Here is a 24,826-nt window from a genome sequence, read left to right as displayed (position 1 = left end):
AAAAAAGTGATATTCATAGTAATATATGTAGTATATATAAAATATAGTAATAATTCTTTCTACTCTATACTTCTCATATTTTTATGACTTAACGATATTTTAAATCTTTGAGGATAAGTTTACATTTTTATACTGAAGAAATCTGCAGACCTCATACTTATGGGCCAGTTATGTTAAAAATATTAATGGTCTTGCAGGCCGGGTATAACTGTACCACAGGCCAGATTTGACACCCCTGCTATAAAGAGACACCTCCTCACAAACATGCAGGAAGAATGACTAGTCTTTAGTTGAGCAAAAGAACAAAAAAAAAAAGGAAAGTAGTCCTAGTTTAGTTCAGTTTTTATTTAAGATAGGATCATGGCGGCTACAGATATGGCAGTATCTCTGGAACTGAGGGCCTAAAATGATTAAAAATATCCTGAGATATGTGAACTGACTAGAAATTCTGATCCTGACTAGCAAAGGATCGGGTGTTTAATAGCTCATTAGACGTCCCAACTTTTTTGACTTCTTAATATGTGCAAAATGAAAGGCTAGAATAAAAATACTGTCTCTCTTTTTCTAATACAGCCTTGAACTGGAGCTGTATGCCAGTTTGGCCTCAGACCAGGACCCGGTCGCTCCTCAGGAGTCTGATTACAACCTCACAGTGACAGAGACAGAGTGGTAAATTAGCTGCAGCCACCGCGCTGCATATGCTTGTGATGTAGGAATGACAAATTCATCAGCCGGGGAGCATTAACCTGCAATAAGAAAGATCTATGACTGGAGGAAGTTGGCAGGATGGGCGCTCGGTCTGCTCCTGGAGGGACAAATGTACGACACCGGAGTATGCATTTGTTATGTACCTGGTCACACAGAGTGGCTATGAGTCCTTCCAAGTCGTGCTTCTCGTGAATCACCATCTGTTTCTCCTCGTACTCCTGCTCCAGCTGCATCTCCAACTGCCTCAGCTGCACACAGAGACAAAGACACACAGGAAGACAAAGGGAATGATAAACGGCCGGTGTAGATGAGCTTTAAACGTCGCTGACGGGAGATTTCCCCTGCAGCAAGATGCATGAAAACATCACCGTCTGAGGTGGAACAGCGAAAACAAACTAACAGAAGTCTCCAAATGGTGTTCTCATCAATTAATCAACATTTGTCAGCTTAAAGCTTCTGCCAGAGGGGAAAAACTTTAATTTATTAACAACAAGACTTAAAGTGTACTCCAGAGAGAACATTTAGAGATTAATTTACTAAAGTATTGGACTTAGGTACAACTTTAAAGGCACTTAACCTTAATATTTCAATTGTTTGCCCTCTTTTTGTTCTACTGCACTCAGTCCCAGAGGAAATACTCCTACTTTAGTTGCAATTAAATCTGAAATTAACTACAAAAAAATAAGAATATATGAATCAAGTACAAAATATAACTTCCACCTCACCTCAGAGGGTGATTGGATGATTGGTCTGTCCGTCACATTCATTACCAGCCAATCAGAAAACAATTAAACGTGATATAAGCTCAACAGGCAGCCGTAACATTCCTCACTTCAGTGGAGACAGATGGTGAATTAAACTCTGCACACTGAATAAAGTTGTCCTCCAGAATGTTCCTGTACTTTTGCTGCATTCATTTACCCTCTACCTTTACAAGCCTTCCAGGTCCGGCTGCCTAGAAGCACCCCTACAGCATGATGCTGCCACCACCATGCTTCACAGTGGGGATGGTGTCTTTGCGGTGATGTTTGTGTTTGGTGTCACCATTTTGGGCCAAAGAACTTTCTTCCTCTTGACCATGGAGTCTCCCTCATTCCTTTTGGTGAACTCTAGTCCAGATTGAATCTGAGTTTTCTTCAACAGTGTCTTTCTCTTTGCCACTCTCCCATAAAGCTCTGACTGGTGAAGAACCCGGCCAACAGTTGTTGTCTGCAGAGTCTCTCTATCTCAGCTGCTGAAGCTTGGAGCTCCTTCAGAGTAGTCATAGGGGTCTTGGTGTCCTCTCTCACTAGTCTCCTTCTTGCACGCTCACTCAGCTTGTGAGGACGGCCTGATCTAGGCAGATTTACACATGTGACATATTCCTTCATTTCTTCATGACGGATTAAACTGAACTCTGGGGGATGTTCAGAGCCTTGGACATGTTTTTGTCTCAGTCCTCTGACTCATACTTTTCAATATCCTTATATCTGAGTGTTCTTTTGTCTTCATGGTGTAATGGTAGCCAGGAATACTGATTGACCAGTGACTGGACCATCCTTTTTGTAATTTCTTTGATTAAAAAAGTCTACTTATATTGATTAAAATTGATTCATAAAATCAGTAAAAAAGGTAAAACAGCCAAGGTGGTGAATATTTTTTATAGGAGATGAATGTTTTATTAAGTCTCTTCAGTGTCAGTTAACAATACAAGTTAATGTTAGTGTCTGTTACAGACAGACAGAGAGCAGAGGTGAGAGTCAGCGATGTCTCCTGGTCCCTGAAAGTCTTCTTTTCCATCCAGACCTGCAGACTGATGACAGCCTCACAGCCCTTCACAAATACTGACACCCACAAAAAGACCTAAATATGAAAACAAGGCATGACAGATAGCAGAATCCCTGGAAATGCCTTTTTTTCTGGTTTATTAATGATCCACCAGAACATGTTTTTTAAGGAAACTTTGATTAATTTAGCCTTTTATTGCTATAAACAGTGTCAAATGTTGGTATGTGTATAGTGAACCTTCCTTATGTGCAGGTTGGAAATGCCTTTGTACCTTAGCCCCCTCCTCAAGCCCCCCAATGGCCCACTTGATAAAATAAACACTTTTAGCTGTTTTCATTGACAAAATCCCAATATAATAAGGCCTACTGACAAATGTTCTTGGCTAAAGATCTATGTATAAACCATCCAATATTACAACAGTGTTTAAGGGCCACTCAAGAAAAGAAAATAATAACGAGGATCTGTTAATTTTCAAGAGAAAACTCAAAATTCTCAAGTTAAAAAAGTCATTAATTAACAAGATGAATAAAATTGAATTATTGGACTTTAAAAGTTGTGAATGCATGATCCAAAGAAAGACTTGTATAGACTATAAAGTCAAAGATAGAACCACTGTTTTCAGTTTGGTTTTTTCGTGTATTTTTAAATTTACACTGCTGTAAATTTATGATTTTAAAAACTTAAAATTTTTGAATTTCTAGGGTCAAAATTTAAGACATGTTAAACTTGGAATTTTTTTTTTTTTCTTTTAAGCTCAGACTTTTAAACTGAAATTCTGAGTTTGATTTATCATAAATATATGACTTTCTAATCTAAAAAATGTGGAAGATTTTTTTTTCTCATCAACGTTAACAGGTTCTCATATTTTTCATCTTTTAGGTTGGCCCTTACACGTTATGTTTCTAAAAGTTTGGGGTTTTTCATTAGTCTTCATTTTTATTTCGTTTTCTCTTTCCGTGTTCAATTTCAGTTTAGTTGTAACTGGTATTTACTGCTGGTTTGCTAGTTTAGTTTAGTTTTTATTTAGCAAAAATGCTTCATTTTAGTTTGGTTTTTAAATTTTGAGATTTTGAATACAACTGCAGATATAAAACTACCACTGTGTGAGGTCTTATCCAATCAAATCAGGCGATTTTACACTTCCCAGCGTTGTCTGTAGGTTCCAGTCAGTATGGTGGTGTCAAAGACTAAAACTAAGGATATTTTGTCTCCATTTTTACTTTATTTTAGTTAGTTTTGTAAGCACACTATACAGCTTTAGTTAGTTTTAGTATTTTTGGTAAAGCTTAGTTTTGTTTAGTTTCAGTTCACTGAAACTAAAATTTTAGTTTTAGTTATTTAGTTAGTTTTAGTTAACTATAATAACCTTGGTTTCTACTTATGGTTCAAAAAACATATGTATGCATTTAGTTTTCACATCCTCAGAGCAGACATGGTCCTGCACCCTCAAGAGATCTTTGGTGCCACCCGAGGGGTGCCTGGACCCCAGCCTGGGAACCACTGCTCCAGGAGATCATTTTTGTTGCTGCGTCTTCTGAACATTTAGCAATATCATTTGAATTTAACTTGTATCTTATTGAAAATCTACATTCAGGAACTGGACAACTCTAATTCTGATAAAACCGGCGTTACAGGAGCATCCATGCTAATCTCTTCAATGGCCACCATTGGTTACAGGCTTGGTGTTGTTTTAACTAAAACACCGCCTCTTTCTCGATAAATGATGCTGATTGGTCCAGACATTCTCAAGCTAAGAACAGGCATAGATATTTTGCATGCGTATTCCGTTATCATTGCCTGTTTTAATCATTTGCTTTTGTAAGGGACACCTGTTACCATTCATGCCCATAAATCATCCTAATCTAACCAAAAATCTGCCACTGCCACTGTGACTTTCTAAATGAGATGTCTTGGACTTTTTCATAATCGATCTTCACTGTTTTCATGTCATTAGGATATGTTACAGCTTTGGTAAGCTCTAGTTTCCTTCTGGGGTAATAATGACTGCACAAAGACACATAAATCCAAAATTCTGCCTCCACATGGTTCTCTGTTTCCATGAAAACCAGCTGCATGGTACAGCAGCCTGTTAACAGATCCAACTGTTTAATTATCTGTTTGAATAGAAGACCTGCAGAAAAGTTCCTGCTCAGTTGTTGGTGTAGCTGCAGAGATGTGATGTAACTGCACAATGGTTGCATAACATTATGAATGAAGTAGGAGAAAAATGAGGAGGATTCAGAGAAAAGAATGAAGAAGGACATTTTCAGAAAGAGCCATCTGTACCCAAACAACACAGCGCTGCTCGCTTACACAACAGAGGCTATCAGGTTCAGTGCTGGCATGGAGGGGAGCTTTACTCGACACGAAGTCTCCTGTTTAGAGAGTTAATATTACAGAAATGCTGAGACAGTCGGTGCTTTAGAGAAATGTTGGAGCTGTTTAATGAGATTCGTGCAGGATGGCATGTTTTAGAAAAAACAATGCTCAAAGATTGTCAAAGATTGTCAAATCGAGAGTTTTAACTGATATGCTGTCCTTCCTCACATCCCCGAACCCAATGACAAAGACTTTATCCAACTACATGGAAAATGCTTCCCACACAAAAACATGTTCCTGATGTTTTCATGGTCTCAGTCTCTAGTTTGAAGTCTTCTTCGCTATCGAACGATGTTATTTCTCATGCAGTGGATCCGGGGATTTGTTGGACAATAAGGGATGGACTCATTTTTGGCTGGTGGATTAAGAAACCAGTGTTTTCTAGTCTGTTAGGGGTGGTGGCCTGCTTATTGAATTTTCAGCTAAGGTTAAGTTCTTCATATCTTTGATTTTGAGCATCTTGATTATTGTAATGGTGCTAGCCGTGCCTCTCTTAATCGTTTACAGCTTGTTCAAAATTCCACTAATCCTGCAAAGCACATGGACTTGCCAGCCTCTACGTCTGTCATCAGCCAAACCAATCTCACAAAGCCGTAATCTACAACATCCGAAAACAGTTCTGACCAATCAGCATCATTTGAGGGGAAAGAGGCGCAAGCAATGAGTGGAGTTTAGTTGTACTGGAAGCTGATAACAGTGGCTGCTCCCAGTTCAGCCATTAGCTCAGATATAGCTGTAGAATAGCAGCAGTTTTATGAGAACTGGACTATCTTTCTGTAAGAAATAAGATAAAAAAGCAACTCTGAAAGCTGTCCATTATGGAAAATATGTTTTAGCTCCTCTGCAGGCCTGTTTTGGCATGACTTTGTGATAGTTTTGTCAGAATGGGACAACATCTTGTTGCATTATAATAAGACCGAAAAGCGTTTCCAATCATTCTGGGTGGGGTATTCTGGTGTATGCAATGGCTGCTGCCATGGAAGCTGTTAGCTCAGATGTAGCTGTGATTATCAGCAGTTTAATCAGATTTTAACTTATCACCTTATCAAAACAAGAGAGAAAAGCCACACCCAATGTTTCTCTTGACAGAAAGGATGTTTTTTACACGTCCTCATCAGCTTTGGGATGAATTTATTCACCGAGGCTGTTTCCGTACTATGGCAGCGTTACGTTGTGTTCACACCAAACACAACACAACGTGAGCGGATTGCTGCTTTGTATCTGCTGTGACAAAAACATATATGTATATATATGAACAGGCACGTTGTGTCGTAAAGCTCAGGGTAGCCACAGACAGACACCACACATTTCTCCTGCATTTTCCAATGACCTCCTGCCCCCTGGTTCTTTGGAGATCCTCCAGTGATGTGTAAGAAATACGTCAACAGAGGATCCTCATGCTGATTTGCCAAGTGATTCACTTGAGTTTCTATTTTTCAGCCCTCACGAGTAAGTGAAAATAGTGTGTTAAATGCGGCGCAACTTTGCCTCGTTTGAAGCGCTGGTACCGCCTGAGGTGAACTCGTGTCTACTCCCATCTTTACATTGACTTTACATGTACCCAGCTCACGCAAAGGATTTTACTCGCTTCTGTTGTGAACACAACTTTAGCTGGTTAAACTCAGGATAGTTCTGGAGCCTTGCATGTCTTCTACCTCTTTTTTGTCACCCTGATTGGCCTGTAATAATAGCCAATGTTTGCTGCTCCATCACCTTCTGAGAATTGTTTTTTTACAAAACCCCTGCCCTTTCCAAACGCTTTGTTTAGGATGTTTCCTAGCTGTTTGCAAAAATAAGCACTTTTACCCCATTTCAGCCTGACTTCACTGGCCCTCTTTGCATTTTAGGATTGATTTAAAAGCCTTAGTATCGACTGATAAATCTTTAAACAGCCTTGTCATTGATTGGTGATCAGTCCAGGATGTACCCCACCTCTGGCTCTATGGCAGCTGGGATTGGCTACAGCCCCCCCAACCCTAAAGGGGATAAGTGCTATAGATAATGGATGGATCTTTGAACAGGCTGGCTCCTTCTTATCTCTGTGACCTTTTAAAACCTCATATTTTACCATGGACAGGTCCACTGATAAGGAGGTTTTGACTGCCTAGAGGTCAAAGTTGAAGCTCAGGGCCTTTTTAGCTGCACCAAAAATTATGAGCACTCTGCTTCCCTGTGTTTGCCTGTCTTTAAATCAAGCTTAAAAACCAACTTTTATCTCCTGGCTCTTGGCTCTATATCCTCTCTGTTTGTGGTCTTCTTATGTTCTCTTGTTTTTAAATCGGCCTTGTTTTATTGGGTTATTATAGTTTTTAATTTTATTGTCTTGCACTTATTTTTAAATGTTCTTAATGTGAGGAAATATGCATGAGTGTCTACATGTTAATCCAGTGTGGATGAGGAAAACCTGGACCATTTTTGCATGCAGTCTGAGCTGTTTTATATCACATCCTCTTAAGTTTTTAGGCGTGTCTACACCTGGCATTAAGGTAATGAATTATCCCTGCTGTGCTAACATACCCGTCTCTGAGAGGACTTGTGGACATCCTCTAACTCCTCCTCTTTATCCTCCAACTCCTTCTGATGGATCTGCTTCATCCGCTCCATCTCGATCTCAAAGCGCATGTGGACCTGTGATAGAGGAGACACCAGGTGAGACTGACAGCGGAGACACACCAGGTGAGACAGTCGCTGTCTCTTAACGTGAGCGTGGTGATCACCTGTTCCTGCTGCTGTATTTTGGCGGTGAGCGTGCTGATTTCCGTCGCTCTCTCTCCGGCCTGGCTCTCCAGGAGACGGAGCTGTTTCTTGAGGTCGGGCAGCGACTCGGAGGCGAGATCGACGGGCAGGCTGAGGTCACGGATCTGAGCGCACAACTCCTCCTTCTGCTTCTGCAGACGGCTCACCTCCGCCTGGCTCTCCTGCACAGACACCCACACGGATCAGTCTGGGAACACTCAGTTCATCCTCCAGCTCAGACAGACTGTTTGTTTTCTAGTTACTGTGGTGTCTCTGGAGCTGGGGCGGGTTAAACGGACTCATCTCACTCAAGGATACTTTGGCAGGTTTGGCCTCGTGGGAGATGAGTGTTAAGTAAGAGCACAGCCAGAAAGCAAAGAAATAATCCGTCAAAGTTTCTAAGCAATAAGAAAGAAAAAGTAGGTCCTGTCTCACACCAACGCTCATCTTTATGGCACACTAAGCTTCTTAAGCTTGCGTTAATCATCTTTTACATACAGATATGGTGCGTATTAAAAGACATTTATAGAAACAGTAAGTTCACCATCTTCTCATTGACAGTAATGTTATAGATGACTCTTTAAGGTCTTTGTAAAGCTGGAAAAGTTAGATATTACTGCTTTAAACAGTGAAGCATGCACTGCCAGACTGAACAGTGTGAAGTAGCTCTTGGTACCAAATAACCGCCCCAGCTGTTTTCAGGCCAGTTTTCAGAATAAAGATAAAGACGAACCTGCAGGTTGCGGCGCAGCGTGTATATCTCGGTACCCAGAGCGGTGTTTTCCTGACAGGCTTTGTCCTTCTGCTCCCTCTCATTGTCAGCTTCCTCCAGAGCCTGAGTCAACTCGCTGTCAAACCTAAACGCCAAAATGCACCCGGAGAAACAGCAGAGAGGTGTTTGAGATAAAAAATAATGCATAAATATGGAGAACAAGAAGGATTCATCTGACCAGGGTAAACAGAAACAGAGAGAGGAGTGAAAGCAGCCAAATGCATGTTTAAAAACTCCAGTGAACCTTTTGGCAGAAAAACTCGGACCACGATTGGACAAATGCTCTGTCTGCCATAGATGTGACCAAGCTAGGAGCTGCAAACATACATGGTTGGCACAGGAGTGAGCCACATAAAGAGAGCTTGACAGCCCGACTCTTCACTATCAGTGGAGCCAGTGGTAAATTCAACTCTATCTGGAGCCGGTCAGAAAAAGGAAACTCTGCAGAGGTGTATAGTTGCCACATACAATATCTTAAAGTTGATCATTAGGGGGGATCATTAGTTGATCAAAGGGGTTAATCCAGAAGTAACTCATCAAAAGCAGTAAAACCTATGAAATAAACCTTAAAGAACCATTATCTAAAAGTTTCACAGCCGAATATCTCGCATTTATCTCACTGAGTCAATTGCACACAGCATCTTGAAGACAACCTTCACAATAAACCTCCTCGCTTTTATTTTCTCTAAAAGTCAAAGCAATTACAGCAGCAGTCTTTATATAAACTCATTAATCCTGTTTCTATCACAGGCAGTAATGATGTTAGCCCAATCTGATGGAAAACATTAAAAATCTTCCTGCTGACCTCAGAGGACTTTATGAGTTTTTGTGAGGAGAAAATGAGCTGGAGTGGGCATTTTTAATCAAAGCATTAAAGTTTTATAAGAACTTTAATTTCATATCAGTTTGTTCCTGCAGACATTAGTGAGAGGAAACAAGTTTAAAACTGCTGAGTTTTAATGAGAGCCGGTGATGGAGCGGATTTTCTGTTTCAAGACGTCGATAACTCGCTGTTTCTCTGTGCAGATATTAAATTTGAATCATTATTGCAATGGTTTGGAAACACAGTTCTAGTAATTTGAAAAAATATTTAGCAAACCATGTAGTTTTCGTATCTTTAAGTCACTTAAAACTCAAAACAAGCAGTCCTTGACCTTTAGTATCATGCAGTGATACTCAACGTGTGGCTCTTTTATGAAGATTTGTAGCTCTTTATGTCTTAATTAGAAACATTGTTCCCATCCTTGCTACTTCTTTTCGCCACTTTTATCCCGCTTTTTGCAACTTTTTGCCCCATTTGTTGCCTTTTTGCCACTTGTTGCCCATTTAAGCTGCCTTTTGCGATTAAATGCCACCTATTTCCCAATTTTCCACTCTTTGATGCTTTTTGCCCATTTTCCCACCTCCCACCAATGAATTTTTGTCCATTTTAGTCACTTTTCACTCAGTTGTTGCCATGGTTGTGCCACTTTTGGACCATTTTCGCCACCTATAATTCATTTTTTTACCACTTCCCACACACTTTGCCACTTTCTGCCCTTTTTTGTCACTTTTTCTCCCCATTTTGCCACTTTCTGCCCTTTTTTGTCACTTTTTCTCCCCATTTTGCCACTTTCTGCCCTTTTTTGCCACTTTTTTCCCAGTGTTTGCCAATTTAAGCCCACTTTTGTCAGTTCTCTTTGTCACTTTTTACCCATTTTTGACACTTTTATCCTGCTCTTTGCCATTTTCCCCCCTTTTGGCCTATTTTTTGCCACTTCTCACCCATTTAAGCTGCCTTTTGCAGTTAAATTCCACTTAATTCCCATTTTTCCACCTTTTTTCTGATTTTTGTCAATTTTAGTCTCTTTTCACTCATTTTTTTGCCTCATTTTTTTGCCACTTCTCACTCATTTTTGCCGCTTCTCTTTCTGCACTTTATTGCCCCTTTTTCTCCCCAGTGTTTGCCCCTTTTTGCCACTTCTCATCAATTCAAACTGGCTTTGAACTTATATGCCACTTTTTGCCCTTTTTTCTACCTTTTTTCAAATTTTTGCCACTTTTTGACAATTTTTTGCAAACTTTGACTTGTTTTTTGGTCATTTCCCACCCAATTTGCCACTTTCTGCCCTTTTTTGCCCCTTTTCTCCCAGTGTTTGTTGATTTTAGAATTTGTCAATTCTCTTTGTCACTTTTTACCCATTTTTTTTAACGTTTTTCCTGCTTTTTGCCATTTTTCCCCCTTTAGGCCCATTTTTGCCACTTCTCACCTATTTAAGCGCCTTTTGCAGTTTAATTCCACTTACTCTCATTTTTCCACCTTTTTCTGATTTTTGGGCATTTGGTTTCTTTTCACTCTTTTTTTTGCCACGTTTCTGTCACTTTTGACCATTTTTGCCACATTCTGCCCTTTGTTTCCACTTTCTCCCCAGTGTCCACTTCTTTTTGCCTATTTTTGCCACTTCTTGCCCATTTAAGCTGCCTTTTGCAATTATATGCTACTTTTTGCCCTTTTCCCCACTTTCTTCTGATTTTTGCCCCTTTTAGACAATTTTTTGCCATCTTTAACTTACTTTTTGGTCATTTTTGGTCCCATTTTTTCCACATTCTGCTCTTTCCTGCCACTTTTCTCCCAGTGTTTGCCACTTTTTGATTATTTTTGCCCCCTTTAACTTATTTTTATTGCCACTTTTTACCACTTAGATTGTGACTCTTGCAAATGTATTTTTCAACAGTTTGGCTCTGTGGTTGAGTAATACTGGTGTAAAGTATCTAAAATGACTCTTCAAGTGTAAAACAACATGATGGAACAGGTGGAAACAAACCGTCTCTGCTTGCGGTCCAGCTCATGCATGCGACTCTGCAGACTATCAGTGAGCACTCGGGCGTCCTGGAGGTCAGAAGTCACGCGGCGACAGTGACGTTTCAGCTCTGTGGCGCTCCGCCGGGACTGCTCCAGCTGGGCCTGCAGAGACGCCACCTACACACAAACACACGGTGTTATCACCCTCAGAGATGTAATCTCCCAGCAGCGCGCCCATGCACGTCACGGCGTCCCGTCTCACCTTGGTATCGAGCTGTTGTCGCGTCTGTCTCTCCGTCTCCAGTTTTTCCTCCGTCTGCTTGAGTCGTCTGCGGACAAATTCCACCTCCGTCTGGCAGCACTCCAGCTGCATGGCCAGCTCGCTGTCTGTGTGTGCGGGGAGAGAAAGCGGGGTGACTTTGTCTGAGGTGACAGGAAGGGTCACTTAAAACCTTGGTTGTGGTCAAAGAGTGGCACAAGTTCCTCCTAAGTCCTTTACTAAACATTTCTTTGACCTCAGGAGTTTAAGCTGAGATATGAAGGAGAATTCAGAGAGAGAAGACCAGTCTTTACTGAAGAATCCTGAAAAATCAACCAGTTCAAATCATGCCTGCATCCTGTAAATGGTCTTACTGCTCAGAAGTTTATTCTACTGCAGGACAGTTCCATTGATTTGTGAGAAAGACATCACAGGCATTGTCCTGACACCATTATGTCACAACCTGCAACTCCTAATGTGCAAGGATAACCCCAAATCCAAAAAAGTTGGGGCGCTGTGCAAAATGTAAATAAAAGCAGAATGCAATGATTGTCAAATCTCATAAACTCACACTTTATCCACAACAAAATATAAACAACATATCAGATGTTAAAACTGAGACATTTTAACATTTCAGGAAAATTATTAGCTCATTTTGAACTTGATGGCTGCAACAAATCTCAAAAAAAGTAGGGACAGGGCCATGTTCACAATGTTTATCATTCTTCTTTTCTTGGTATGAAGTACTAGTGTTTTCTATTGGTGAAAGGTCTGGACCGCAGGCAGGCCAGTTCAGGACCTGGATTCTTCTCCCGTGAAGCCATGCTGTTGTGATAGATGTGGTATGTGGTTTAGCACTGTCTTACTGAAATACTAAAGGCCTTCCCTGAAAGAGACGTCTGGATTGGAGCATTGATAGTTCCTTTCCAGATGTTAGAGCTGCCCACGCCATAGGCACTAATGCAACCCCATACCATCAGAGATGCAGACTTTAGAACTGAGCCAGGAGAACAAGTTGGATGACCCCTCTCCTCTTTAGGCCACAGGACACGACGTCTGTGGTTCCCTCTGACCACAGAACAGTTTTCCATGTTTTCTCAGTCCATGTTAAATGAGCTTTAGTCCAGAGAAGACGGCGGTGCTTCTGGATCCTGTTCACATATGGCTTCTTCTCTCCATGATCCAGCTTTAACTGTCATTTGTGGATGGAACGGCCAACTATGTTGAAAGACGATGATTTCTGAGCCCATGCAGTGATTTCAGGACAGAATCATGCCCATTTTTAATGCAGTGAGAGCCCAAAGATCACCAGCATCCATTATTGACCTTCAGCCTTATCCCTTGCTCACATAGATTTCTCCAGATTCTCTGAATCTTTTGCTGATATTATGGACTGATTTTAGACACAGTTTGTTGCAGATCGGTGAACCTCTGCCCATCTTTACTTCTGAGAAACCCTGCATTTCTCAAACGCTCCTTTTATACCCAGTCATGTTGCTGACCTGTTGCCAGGTAACCTCTACCTATGGCATTTCCAGCCTTTGTTGCCCCGTCCCTACTTTTTTGAGCTATGTTGCTGCCATCAAATTCAAAATGAGCTCAGATTTTTCATGAAATGGCAAAATGCATCCGTTTCAAAATCTAATATGTTGTTTATGTGCTGTTGTGAATAAAACATGCATGGCAGTGCAGGGGTTAGCGCTGTTGCCTCACAGCAGGTTTGCATGTTCTCCCAGTGCACGCCTGGATTCTCTCCAGGTACTCTGGCTTCCTCCAACCTCCAAACATGCTCATTAGATTAACTGGTAACTCTAAATTGGCCGTAGGTGTGAGTGTGAGCGTGCCTGGTTGTATATCTCTATATGTATGCCCTTATTGACTGGCGACCAGTCCAGGGTGTACCCCGCCTCTCACCCAGTGACAGCTGGGATAGGCTCCAGCCCTCCCCCGCAACCCAAACGGGATAAGCGGTATAGAAAATGGATGGATGGATCTGATTTAAATATGGGTTTATGAGATTTGACAAACATTGGCTTCTGTTTTTATTTACATTTTGCACAGCACTCCAACTTTTTTGGAGTTGGGGTTGTGGTATTTACTTGCAAACTGCAAGCTATAGGTCATTTATCAAGAACATTAATGTAATGTAAAGTATGCATTTGAAATGTTCTGCAGTCTTAAAGCTGAGATTGTAAATAAACACTATAATTCTGGCTGGAGACAGCTGTCTGCTCATTATGTATCATGGTAAATGTAGAAACAGCTGGTACAGCTCAGCACGAAGAAAACTCAGATTTCTCTGTCACAATATTATGCTGAGAATGTATGCTTTCATTAATTATAAAGCATAAGTATGACATTTCCATAAAACATGGAAAAGCTCCTCTTAAAGCTGGGTTTTTTTGCCAGATATAATGATACTGGAACAGGTGAGGAGCTGAAATGTGTTTATAAAGAACTTTAGTGTGAACTTCACCCTCTCATTAGTAATATTTGTGTGAATTACACCATGCCCAAAAGCATGAGAGAAAGACTAACAGAAGAAAATTGCAGCACCCTAGAGTCAGGTGCATCATGCTGATGAGCTGAAAACTAGAAAGTCTGAGCAGACATCAGAGTAGCACCCCAGTTTAAAAGACTTATATTCACAGGTACTATGGCTATATTGTGCATAAGATCAATTGCAATGTCCAAATTTTCCTTTAAGGAACAAATAAAGTGTTTCAAATTCAGAATTATTAGGTTATAAAAACATGAGGCTGCTTTTTAGTTAGTCTAACATCTGATCTGTTAATCTCTGTGGACTGCAAAATTAAAACAGCCTGGAGGAAAATGAAAGAATGATTTACACTGAAGCAAACGGTACCTGTCCACGCTCCTCTCTGACTTTCAGCCATCTGGACTTTCTGCTTCTCCTCCTCCAGCTGCTTCTCCACGGTTTCCATGCTGACTTTGCACTGGTCTAGACGAGCCTGAGGTCAAAGGAGACATATGACAGCTAGGAATGCATGATACCAGATGTTTACAGCTGTCCAATAGGCTGATATTTTCAAACTCATTTTAGCTGTTTAGACACCCCTATATACTCATAGTTCAGACCTATAACTTCAGTTCTTACGAGACTTGAAGTTTAAGGAATGAGGATGAACAAAGACAAAGACTTCAGCTGACATGGGTCTGTTGGTCCAGCCTAAAACTCCACTAACTTATATGAAAGCAGTTTTGTGGCTGCATCATACCCTAATCCCAGTAGTTTTAGTTTAATCTGGATAAGAATGATCCACATTGTCTCGTCAAGCTGATGTCTGCAGTGAAGAGTGGGGGCTCCACCTTTGACTTCTTCCCAGTAGATAAAAAGGTAAAGGAGTGATGACACAAGGTGCATTTGACTTCTGCCTTCTCCTCTGAGCTGTCTGTGAGTTTCTAAAGTGAAACCAAACATCAAGGAGCAGAGGTGGATTTATATGACATGATGTGGCTGCAGGGAGATGCTGCATTGGTTTAACCAAAGTGTAATTGAAAGGGAGGATAAAACATGAGAGTAACTGCAAAAAGTACGCACTGAAAAGGTACTTTTGGGTTCGCGCTCTAGCATCGCTTCCAGTGCAAACATGGAAGTGCCCTCAATCCCCCCTCCACCAATCCTTACACTTGGCACAATGCAGTCAGACAAGTAGCGTTCTCTTGGCAACAATCTGGTTCAGTTTTACTTTAATAACAGGGAAAACAGTGGATCGACAATCCCAGGATTTCTTAATCCAGATTAAACCTTTTAAAGAAGCAGGCCGAGGAGGTGAAAAGAGAAGTTACATCAGTAGGAGAGTAATAGATTACTTTATAACAACCAGAAAACCCTGACTCGCTCTACCTGCAGGTCTTTGTTCTCCCTGCTGAGTCGGAGTCTCTCGGCCCTCTCCACATCCAGAGCCTGACCCACAGCGTCGCCACGGAAACGCTCATCACTCAGCTCTGAAGTCACGGCTGTAATCTGCACACAGAGACGACAGCATGAGCATATTGTGTTTTATTTTAAAGTGAGAGTTTGTGCGTGCCGCATGCCAAACCTTGGTCTCCAAGCTGTCTGCCGTCTGCCTCAGCTCGTTCCTCTCCTTCTCTGATTTCTCCAGGCGTCGTCTCAGAGCCGATATCTCATCCTGACAGGAGGAGGAAGAGCAGCGACTGAAGCGTCTGTTTTTATGAACTGTTTGTCGGCATCGTTTATAACCATCAGTCCACCTGTAGCTCAGAGGCTGCCGAGGATCCTCGCTGTCTAAACTCTCTCCCTGTGTCATGTTCGTGTTTGTCTCATCGCTTACAGCAGATATGGGCACTTTTTTTTTACTCTCAAGACTGTTAAACCCACTTTATACTTCTGCATCAGATCTGTTTGAATATCACTCTATTCTCTGAACAGGATGTGAGTGTTTAGAGGATGATATTTGTTTGTTTACCTCTTTAGCCCGCAGCCTCTCGTTGTCTAAGTTGACGTCGAGCTGAGGACGAATTTTGCAGAAAAGTTTCCACCAGCTCCACTTTGCAGCAACCCTCAGAGCCCGAAGGTTCCTCTGCAGACACCTGACCGCCATCTGCTGCACCTGGGAGCACACAAATAAAATAATGTCTTAGAAATCTCAATAATTCAACTTTTCTCCTGTAGGCCTAAGATGTACGTCCGTGTGTCCAAAAACTAGCACCTTATCTAAATCAGAGAACTCCAGAAGAGTTCTGAACTCCCACTGGCATTAAAGTAAACACTAAAACTGCAGCAGGAGCTTCATGAATTGGTTTCCAAGGCCGAGCAGCTGCATGCAAGCCTCACTTCACCAAGTCTAAAGCCAAGCATCAGACAGAGTGGTGTAAAGTACGCCGGCACTGAGGAGCAGCGGAAACATGTTCTGTGGAGAGACCAATCAGGCTTCTCTGTACTTAAAAGAACAGAGGGATATTGAAAGGGACAAATGGGTGGAAAGTGGCAAAAAAAATGGGTTAAAGGAAACAAAAATGGGTTAAAAGTGGTCAAATGAAGCAGCAAAAAAGGGCCACAATTGGCAGTGGAATGGCAAAAGTTTGTTAAATGTGGCAAAATAGTGGCAAAAATGGCTAAAAAGCAGCAAACATAGGGGGAAAAAAGCAAGAAGAGTTAACATTTGAGAAAGAGGGTAAAAAATAAGACAAATAGGTTAAAAGAGGCAAAAAGAGAAGCTATAAAGGGTCACAACTGGCAGAAAAGTGGCAAATAATGGCAAACATTTGATAGCATGTAACCAAAATGTTCCAAAAGTGGAAAAATTGGCTTAAAGTAGAAAGAAGTGGCCAAAACAGCACTAAAGCAAACAACACGAGTTAAAAGCATTAAGATTTGGTTAAAAGTCCCCAAAAAGAAGTGGTAAAAGTTGGTTAAATGTGGCCAAAGGTTCCAAAAAATGGTAACTAAGTAGAGAAAAGAAGCAGCTAAAATGGTCAAAAGGGGGTAAAAAGTGGAAAACAAGGGCAAAAAAGGTTGTGGCAAGTAGCAAATAGGGTAACATGACCAAAGAAAATGGCAGAATTGGCTAAAAGTACCTAAAAAGTGACCAAAGACAGCAGTAAAGCAACAGACAAGGTTAAAATAGGTAAGAATTGGTTAAAATTCCCCAAAAAGAAGAGGCAAAAGTTGCTTAAATATGGTCAAATTGTTCCAAAAAAGTGGCTAAAAGAAGCAGCTAAAATATGCTAAAAGCAGCAAAAATGGGTTGAAAGTTGGCAAAAATGAGTTACAAAATGGGGAAAAACAGCAAAATGGATTCAAAGTGGCAAAAAGATGTAGCTAAAATGGGCCACATTTGGCAATGAAGTGGCAAAAATGGGCAAAAGTGGATAAAAGTGGGAAACGAGGCAAAATTTAGCAAAAAATGTATTGAAAGTTGTAAAATTGGGGGAAAACGGCAAGATGGGTAAAAGTGGAAAAAAAGGGTAAAAAAAACAAGGAAAATGGGTTAAAAGTGGCAAAAATTGATAGCATGTCACCAAAATGTTCCAAAAAGGGGGAAAATTGGCTAAAAGTAGCAAAAGTAGCAAGACTGAGCCAAATCTTGAGTTTTATGACCTCAAAAACGTTCTTCTCCTGTGACTTTATGGGTCCTTTTACTTCGTCTTCTGTCAGCAGAATGGCCTTCATGCTTCTAAAAAGACCTTTTTTTGCATACATTTGTAATTTTAGCTACTCTACTTTCATAGGAACTGGGTTTATCATCATAGATATGGGGCATTCAATCTGACTGGCTGCTGTGGACTAAACCAGCTGTAAATTTTCTAGATTCTTCATCACAGATCTGCAGCAGACACGGGTACAGATACTGGTGTCCTACGTAAAGATTAAGCACTCAGTGAAGAGATCCATAAACCCAGCTCCACCCTAAATCAGTGATACCTAGCATGTGGCTCTTCTGTGATTATTTATGGCTCTTTCAAATATGATAAAAACATAAAAAAGGGAACCTTTGACCTCAGAATTATCCAACGCAATTTGTTCCCCAAACTTAAACATCAGGCTTTAATTCTCCAACTTAATTGTCAATCTTTTCTGTCTGTCTGTATATTTCCATTGCCCTTATTTGCAATCTTTTGCCCTTTTGTTGCCCCTTTTTTTTGCCTCTTTTATCCTGGTTTTCACTTTGTTGCCAAATTTAGTTATTTTAGGGCGCCTCTTGGCATTATATGTCACTTTTTCCCATTTTCCCCGACCGTTTTGCTGCTTTCTGCCAATTTTAGTCACTTTTCATTCATTTCCCCCACTTTTTTGCTGCTTTTACAAATTTTAGTTATCATTCACTCATTTTCCTCCACTTTTTTGCTGCTTTTTACAAATTTTAGTTATCATTCACTCATTTTCCTCCACCTTTTTGCTGCATTTTACTAATTTTAGTTATCTTTCACTCATTTTCCCCCACCTTTTTGTTGTTTTTTTACTAATTTTAGTTATCTTCCACTCATTTTCCCCCACTTTTTTGCTGCTTTTTACAAATTTTAGTTATCTTTCACTCATTTTCCCCCACTTTTTTGCTGCTTTTTACAAATTTTAGTTATCTTTCACTCATTTTCCTCCACTTTTTTTGCTGCTTTTTACAAATTTTAGTTATCTTTCACTCATTTTCCCCCACTTTTTTGCTGCTTTTTACCTTTTTTAGTTATCTTTCACTCATTTTCCCCCACCTTTTTGCTGCTTTTGGCCAATTTCAATCACTTTTAACTCTTTTTTTTTGTCATTTTCTGCCAATTTTACCCCTGTCCACCCATTTTTGGCCACTTTGGCAACTTTTTCATCTATTTCGGCAGCTTTAACTTATTTTTATTGCTGCTTTTACCCACTTTCACCACCTAGATTGTGGCTCTTGCAAAGTATTTTTTAACAGTTTGGCTCTTTGGTTGAGCAGAGTTGAGTAACACTGCCCTAAATATATGCAGTCTTTAAGAACAGCAGAACAGCTATCATCCTGATTAACAAAGTTTAATTTTAAGCTAAAATGCATGTGGTTTGAAAGGTAGTACAAACATGTTCATGAGGAAAACAGCTGCTACTTGCTGATTTACTCGTGATAATAGATTTTGTTCCGGCTAGTAGGAAGTTTATAATCCCTCTTTTCCTCCGCTGGTTCTTCTCCTGCAGATGCATCACATATTCAGGATTTAGATGAGCAGCAGAGTGTATCAGAGCAGCAGATGAGCCACTAACCTTGAGTTTTCTGTACTTCTGCCGGGCCAGATGTCCCAGACAGGAGGCCTGAAGGTGGACCAACCAGCCGGTGACCTGCTGATCTCTCTGCTGCTCCAGGTACCGCAGCACGCCTCGCTTCATGAACACCTGAAACACAGCAGGAAGGAAAAACAGCCGTGACACATCTCCAGCAGCTGGAGTCATGTTTTTCTGTTTGATCAGAGGATTTCAAACACGCTCTCACCCTGCTGGCACCGACCACGACGCTCTTCTTATCAAGGTCCAACTCCACCAGGAGCTCCTCCACCGCCTGAGACACACAGAGGAGAACAGATTGTTTATTCTGAGCTCAGATTCTCTGTAATGATGCTAGGGTGATGGAGCAAGCTGCAGACCTTTCTCTCATCGTGGCTGACAAACATGGAGGCGTAACGTTTCATGATTGGAGGAGACAGAGCCTGGAAATGACACCTGAAGTCACTCAGAGTCATGTGCTCCGGATAACCTGAGAACAGGAGACACCAGAATCTTTTTCACAGGAGTTCAACAGTGACTGAAGTTTCAGATGAAGTCAAATCTTGCAGAACTTGAAGGTAAAGGCTCTCAGCTAAAGTCCAGCAGATAAACAGGTGTAAACGTGCACACCTGTGCGGTGCAGCTGCAGAGCCGATAGAATCTGAGTGGAGTGAAGCTGCACTCGAAGCGCCGGGACATCAAAACTCCCACCGTCTGTCTTTGCGCTCACACACTGCAGGAACACGGGCCGGGCTCGACGAATCAGGTTCACCAGAGCATCCTGCAGGGTGGGACATAGGCATAATCTGTACTTGTGTTTAAAAGGTGATCTGGGTGATAATCTACTTGTAGACTTACTGCCTGTAGCTTGACGGCGATGCACTGAGAGTGTCTGCGTATGGCCGCCATCCCGCCACTGAAGGTTTTCCTGATGGTGCCGTTTCTCTGCAGGGAGCGCTGGCTGCTCCCCTCCAGACCTCCCAGACCTCGACAGAGAGGGGGCAGAGAGATCCTGGGGGTGAACATGGCCTTCACCTCCACTCTGAGGAAGACAATAACACAAGCTGTTCAATTCATGTGACAGGATGACGCAGTTTGTCAGTGTGACCTTTTTCAGCAGCTCTGGATCTGGGGGTAAATTTCCACTCAAATCCTACTAACGTCCTGATAAGAACACTTATAATCCGGGAATAAAAAGCTACCTGCATACTCATGACAATAAACATAAAGCAGGGGTCATCAAGTACCTTTGCACAAGGGCCAGATTTCATCTCCACAGAAACTCTGAGGGCCGGACATTCAAATAAACAAAAATTACATAAATATTTTGGTCTGATTGAAATATCATTGTAGTATTATTTTTATTTTCTTTCAAAATGCAGGACATTTTTAGTCATTAACAGTGAGATCTATCCCTGTTATCTATAATGCAGCAGGCCACACGGAGCCGGACAACAGAGTTAGCTGGACCCCTAACATCCCAGAGAATAGGCCCTCCATAATTGGGATTTAGTACTAGTATTAACCCATTTTTGACACTTTCAACCCCTTCTTGCCTCTTTAACCCAATTTTTGCAATATTTTACCCCTTTTGAACCCCTTTTCCTGCATGCTTTATCCTCTTTGTGCCACTCTTTAATCCATTTTTGCCACATTTCTTCTATTTTTTGTCACTCTTTAACCCTTTTTCAATTACTTTTTTTGCACTATTTTTTGTCATTTGTAACCAATTTTTGATACTTTTTGCCCCTTTTTTTTCCTCTTTTACCAATTTTTTGCCAAATTCAAAACTTTTTTCTGCCAATTGGTGTCTCTTTGTGCCACGCCATAACCCATTTTGCCACTTATCACCCATTTTTGCTACGCTCTAACCCCTTTTCACCACCTTGCCAGATCATTGTTGCAGCACTTCTACCAACCTTAATGACACTGGTCACCAACTGGTGGCCCAGGGGCCATATCAGGTCCCCCAAAACTTCCTGTCCGGCCCCTTAAAGATCATTAAATTCAGAAAAGGAGGACAAGAAGATGTTGTGGTTTTAAGAGCATCTTTTGGCTTTAAATGTCTGCAGCTGTAAAATCTGATTAATATTGAAATAGTTTTAGAGTGCCTTAACATTTGATCATTTTTTGCAAAAATTTACTGTCATAATTAGTAGATATTTAAAAAAGGGTTAAAGGCAACTAAAACCATGATTAAAGATGTCAGCTTTATTCTGAAATTCAAGTGAAAATGGTGGACTTCCTGTTTGTTTATGGTTATGGGTCCAAGAGGCTTTTTTGTAGGTCTAGATGTGACGCATTTTGCTGCCAGTTTTCAACATCCTATGTGGAACATGCTGCTGAGACTGGTGTACTGAAATAATAATATTCTGCCTTAGATTTTCCCACTGGTTCATGTGTATGTGGTTTTGTGCTTTGGTCCTGATAAACACAGATCTTTCATTAAACTCCTGACCTCATCATGAACTGTAGTCTAATTTCTTTGGTTGAACTCTTCGTCTTCAGCCCAGTCAGGCTATTATTAGATGTTTACTTAGACCCAACATCTCCATGTAGCGGCCTCCAGGCTGTTAGCACACTCACATGCTGGAGTTCTGCAGCACACAGATGGCGTTCAGAGCAGACGGGTTGTTCTGGATCAGACCAAACCATCCCGTCAGGTCGTAACGGATGGGGTCGCAGCCCATGAGGTGGTTCAGCTCGCACTGCAGCGGCTGCTCGCACTGACGCACTGTGGGGACATTCACAGTAACATACAGAGAGTTTAAACACATCTGATTCCTCCCATGTCTGCGTGTGTGTAGTTTTTTTCGTACCAGTGTTGCTGTAATACTGGCAGACTCTCTCCAGGGCGCCGTTCTCACTGGAGGCTGGTGTCACCATCTCCTCATCCAGAACCCATAACAGACCTCTGGGGTCTCCATCTGCTGCCCGGACCTTCAGCACACACACATTCAAGCACAGAATATATAATTAACATAAAAAGAGAAAAATAAGCTTAAATGGAGCCAGAGCTTGCAGACTGTCTGGCTCTGCCAGAAATTTATCTTCTGCAGAATAGACACAAACACACATTTTATTCATATTTCACTCTAAAAACTGGTAATTCTTGAGTTTAATGGGCATATTAGCATTTTTACTGACTCCTCTCTTCTCTTATCTGGACGTTTGCAGCTGGACAGTTAGTTATGCTCTTTTTGGAGACGCATGTTTGTGAAAATAATCCTAAAAAGCAAAGAGAACAAGATCACTGTAAAAACTATTTACTACACTGCAAAAACTTAAATCTTTGTAAGCATTTTTGTCTAATTCAGCTATTCTCACACATAGAAGATACTCAGGTAAGCTGTCCAGGTGTGTAAACAGCCATCAGAGTATGGGACACAGTTTAGGACAGTGGTGTCAAACTCAAGGCCTGGGGGCCAAATCCGGCCCGTGGTGCAGTTCTACCCAGCCCACCAGTTCATATCATATTTTTATTATAACTGGCCCACCAGTATGAGGTCTGCAGATTTCCTCCAGTGCAAAAATGTGAACTTAACCTTCATGATTTACAATATCCCTAATGCGTCATAAAAATTATAAATAGTAAAGAGTGAAACAGTTGGATATAAAGTCAGAAACATGGAAAAGAAATTTGTTTTCATTTCATATTTTCAATGTTGTATCTCACAGTTATTACTCAAAGTTATGGTTTTAACTTTTTGTCTTACATTTTGACCTCTTAGAATCACAGTTTTAAATTTGAGTAAAATTTTGACCTTTTAAACTTGTAGTTTTTCATTTTAAGTCATTAAAGTGCCTTGATTTTAATAAATAGCACTGATCAAGGACTGTTAATTAACCGCTGACATTGAACAGCTTATTAACCACAGATAGAGAACCAGATCACTGTTGGAAAATGACCCGTCACAGAGGAAATGGTCTTTAGACTGATTGCTAATCCTGAAACTTCTTCATCACCAGATTCTTCTTCATTAATGCACTGAGATCACCTTTTGACATTTATCAAATGTCTTTTATCCCCTGTTGTATCCATGTTGAAGGTTGATCTATCAACATCTGATAAGGCATTGCTGCAATAGAGAGAAGATATTTCCATTTGGCCATCTATTTATTGCTGGTGTGAAATAAAAAAGTGGGAAAATCAAGGCTTTCTTATGGGGTGAATTTGACCCACATGGTGTTTCTAGATATAAACGTCCATTAACTAAATTTAGGCGTAGGCAAAGATGTTTTTATGGCATCAGGTGTTCCAAAACAAACTTTTAGGACAAGTCAAAGCCTGACAGTCTTTAAAACTGTATACACATCAAGTAAGATACAATCAGAGAACAGCCTTGGGCAAATTCTACCCATTGGCAGTTCTAGTGTTAAGGTTGTACAGTTGTAAAAATTATATTATTATATATACTAACATCACCTTGAGTTGGTGTTAATTTCGCCGACTAAAACTATAACTAAAAATGTTCCTCGACAGCCTTTATTTCCACGACTAAAATGTCAAGATGACTAAAACTAGATTAAAATGTAATGTACTTTTCATCTGACATTGAAAATCTGTGATATTCCTCCACTGTGGGTAAATCTGTCTTGAAAAAATGCATCCGTATATATTCTGCCTCTCAGCTGTAGAAAGCAGGGACCCCAGGTTTAGCAGAGTGCAGAGAACACACTATCATGATTTGGTACCAGATTTAGGCAAGAGAATAAATGCTTGGACTAAAAGTTAAAACTAAAACGTGAGGACTTTTAATGGGTTAAAACTAGACTAAAATGCTGTGAGTTTTCATCTACTAAAACTAGACTAAGACTAAAAGGACAGAAATGACTAAAATGTGACTAAAACTAAAATGCATTTCATTTAAAGACTAGGACTAAAATTTCAAATAGCTGCCATAATTAACACTGCCTCGTGTGCCCCATGTGTTTCTCTGTTGTTTACCTGTGGAGGTGGCTGGTCGATGGCGGACACCACCTCAGTCGGGCTGTTCTCTGGACACTCAAACTGGACTGGAATCTTCTCCTGAAACACACAAGAGCAAAAGTGAAACCTTAAAAAATCTTAATGCAACAAAATTAAATAATCCAACCATCTGTATGGCAGACACTTTAAGAGCTGGACTTTCATGCTCTTTTCTTGGTCCTAACTAGCTGAGGCAGATGGCTGTTACACATAAACACTATGTGGACAAAAGTATTTGGACGCCTCACCATTCCACCAACAGGGACTGTACTGACGTAATCAAATCAATGCACTTTAATATGAAGTTGGTCTTCTGCAGCTGTAACAGCCTCCACTCTTCTTGGAAGATTTTGGAGTCTAACATTGTGCCCGTTCATCCTGTAGAGCATTTATGAGGTCAGGCACTGTTACTGGACCAGAAGGCCTGGGTCACAATCTCCGTTCCGGTTCATCCCAAAGGTGCTGGATGGGGCTGAGGTCAAGTCCTTCCATACTGGACTCAGCAGACCATGTCTTATAGTCCTTCTTTCAGCACTGGGGCACAGTCATGTTGGAGGGCTGAGGTTTCTACCCATTAAAATCAAGATTTTTTCTTTGTTGCTAACTCTTAAACCATTCTTGCATTAAAGCAGGATCTCTGTAAGAGCACAGTCTGCTCCTGCTCTTTTTGTAAAGTGTGTGGAGATAAATCTTGGTTTTATTTTGCTCATAACAAATTTAAAAAGAGAGAAATGTGCCTAGTTATT

At 40.8% G+C, this 24,826-nt stretch overlaps 1 protein-coding gene across 2 annotated transcripts in view; it reads right to left on the bottom strand.

The window, feature by feature from the left end:
- LOC121524650 (unconventional myosin-XVIIIb-like) overlaps window positions 1-24,826 on the bottom strand; it is a 79,195-nt gene that overhangs the window by 25,303 nt on the left and 29,066 nt on the right. For both annotated transcript variants that reach the window (XM_041810080.1, XM_041810081.1), the window contains exons 16-33: window positions 24,060-24,140; window positions 21,931-22,051; window positions 21,698-21,845; window positions 19,970-20,153; window positions 19,742-19,892; window positions 19,492-19,601; window positions 19,341-19,406; window positions 19,115-19,243; window positions 15,855-15,998; window positions 15,468-15,557; window positions 15,272-15,391; window positions 14,270-14,375; window positions 11,407-11,531; window positions 11,167-11,321; window positions 8,324-8,447; window positions 7,572-7,772; window positions 7,372-7,482; window positions 852-956 (exon numbers count right to left, since the gene is read on the bottom strand). In XM_041810080.1, the coding sequence (XP_041666014.1) occupies window positions 852-956; window positions 7,372-7,482; window positions 7,572-7,772; window positions 8,324-8,447; window positions 11,167-11,321; window positions 11,407-11,531; window positions 14,270-14,375; window positions 15,272-15,391; window positions 15,468-15,557; window positions 15,855-15,998; window positions 19,115-19,243; window positions 19,341-19,406; window positions 19,492-19,601; window positions 19,742-19,892; window positions 19,970-20,153; window positions 21,698-21,845; window positions 21,931-22,051; window positions 24,060-24,140 (2,271 nt within the window). The remainder of the gene's footprint in view (window positions 1-851; window positions 957-7,371; window positions 7,483-7,571; window positions 7,773-8,323; window positions 8,448-11,166; window positions 11,322-11,406; window positions 11,532-14,269; window positions 14,376-15,271; window positions 15,392-15,467; window positions 15,558-15,854; window positions 15,999-19,114; window positions 19,244-19,340; window positions 19,407-19,491; window positions 19,602-19,741; window positions 19,893-19,969; window positions 20,154-21,697; window positions 21,846-21,930; window positions 22,052-24,059; window positions 24,141-24,826) is intronic.

The sequence above is a fragment of the Cheilinus undulatus genome, linkage group 17 (genome assembly GCF_018320785.1).
Source record: "Cheilinus undulatus linkage group 17, ASM1832078v1, whole genome shotgun sequence".
NCBI lineage: Eukaryota > Metazoa > Chordata > Actinopteri > Labriformes > Labridae > Cheilinus > Cheilinus undulatus.
The sequence above is the reverse complement of the archived record's forward strand: the minus strand, read 5'-3'. Positions and strand labels throughout refer to the sequence as shown.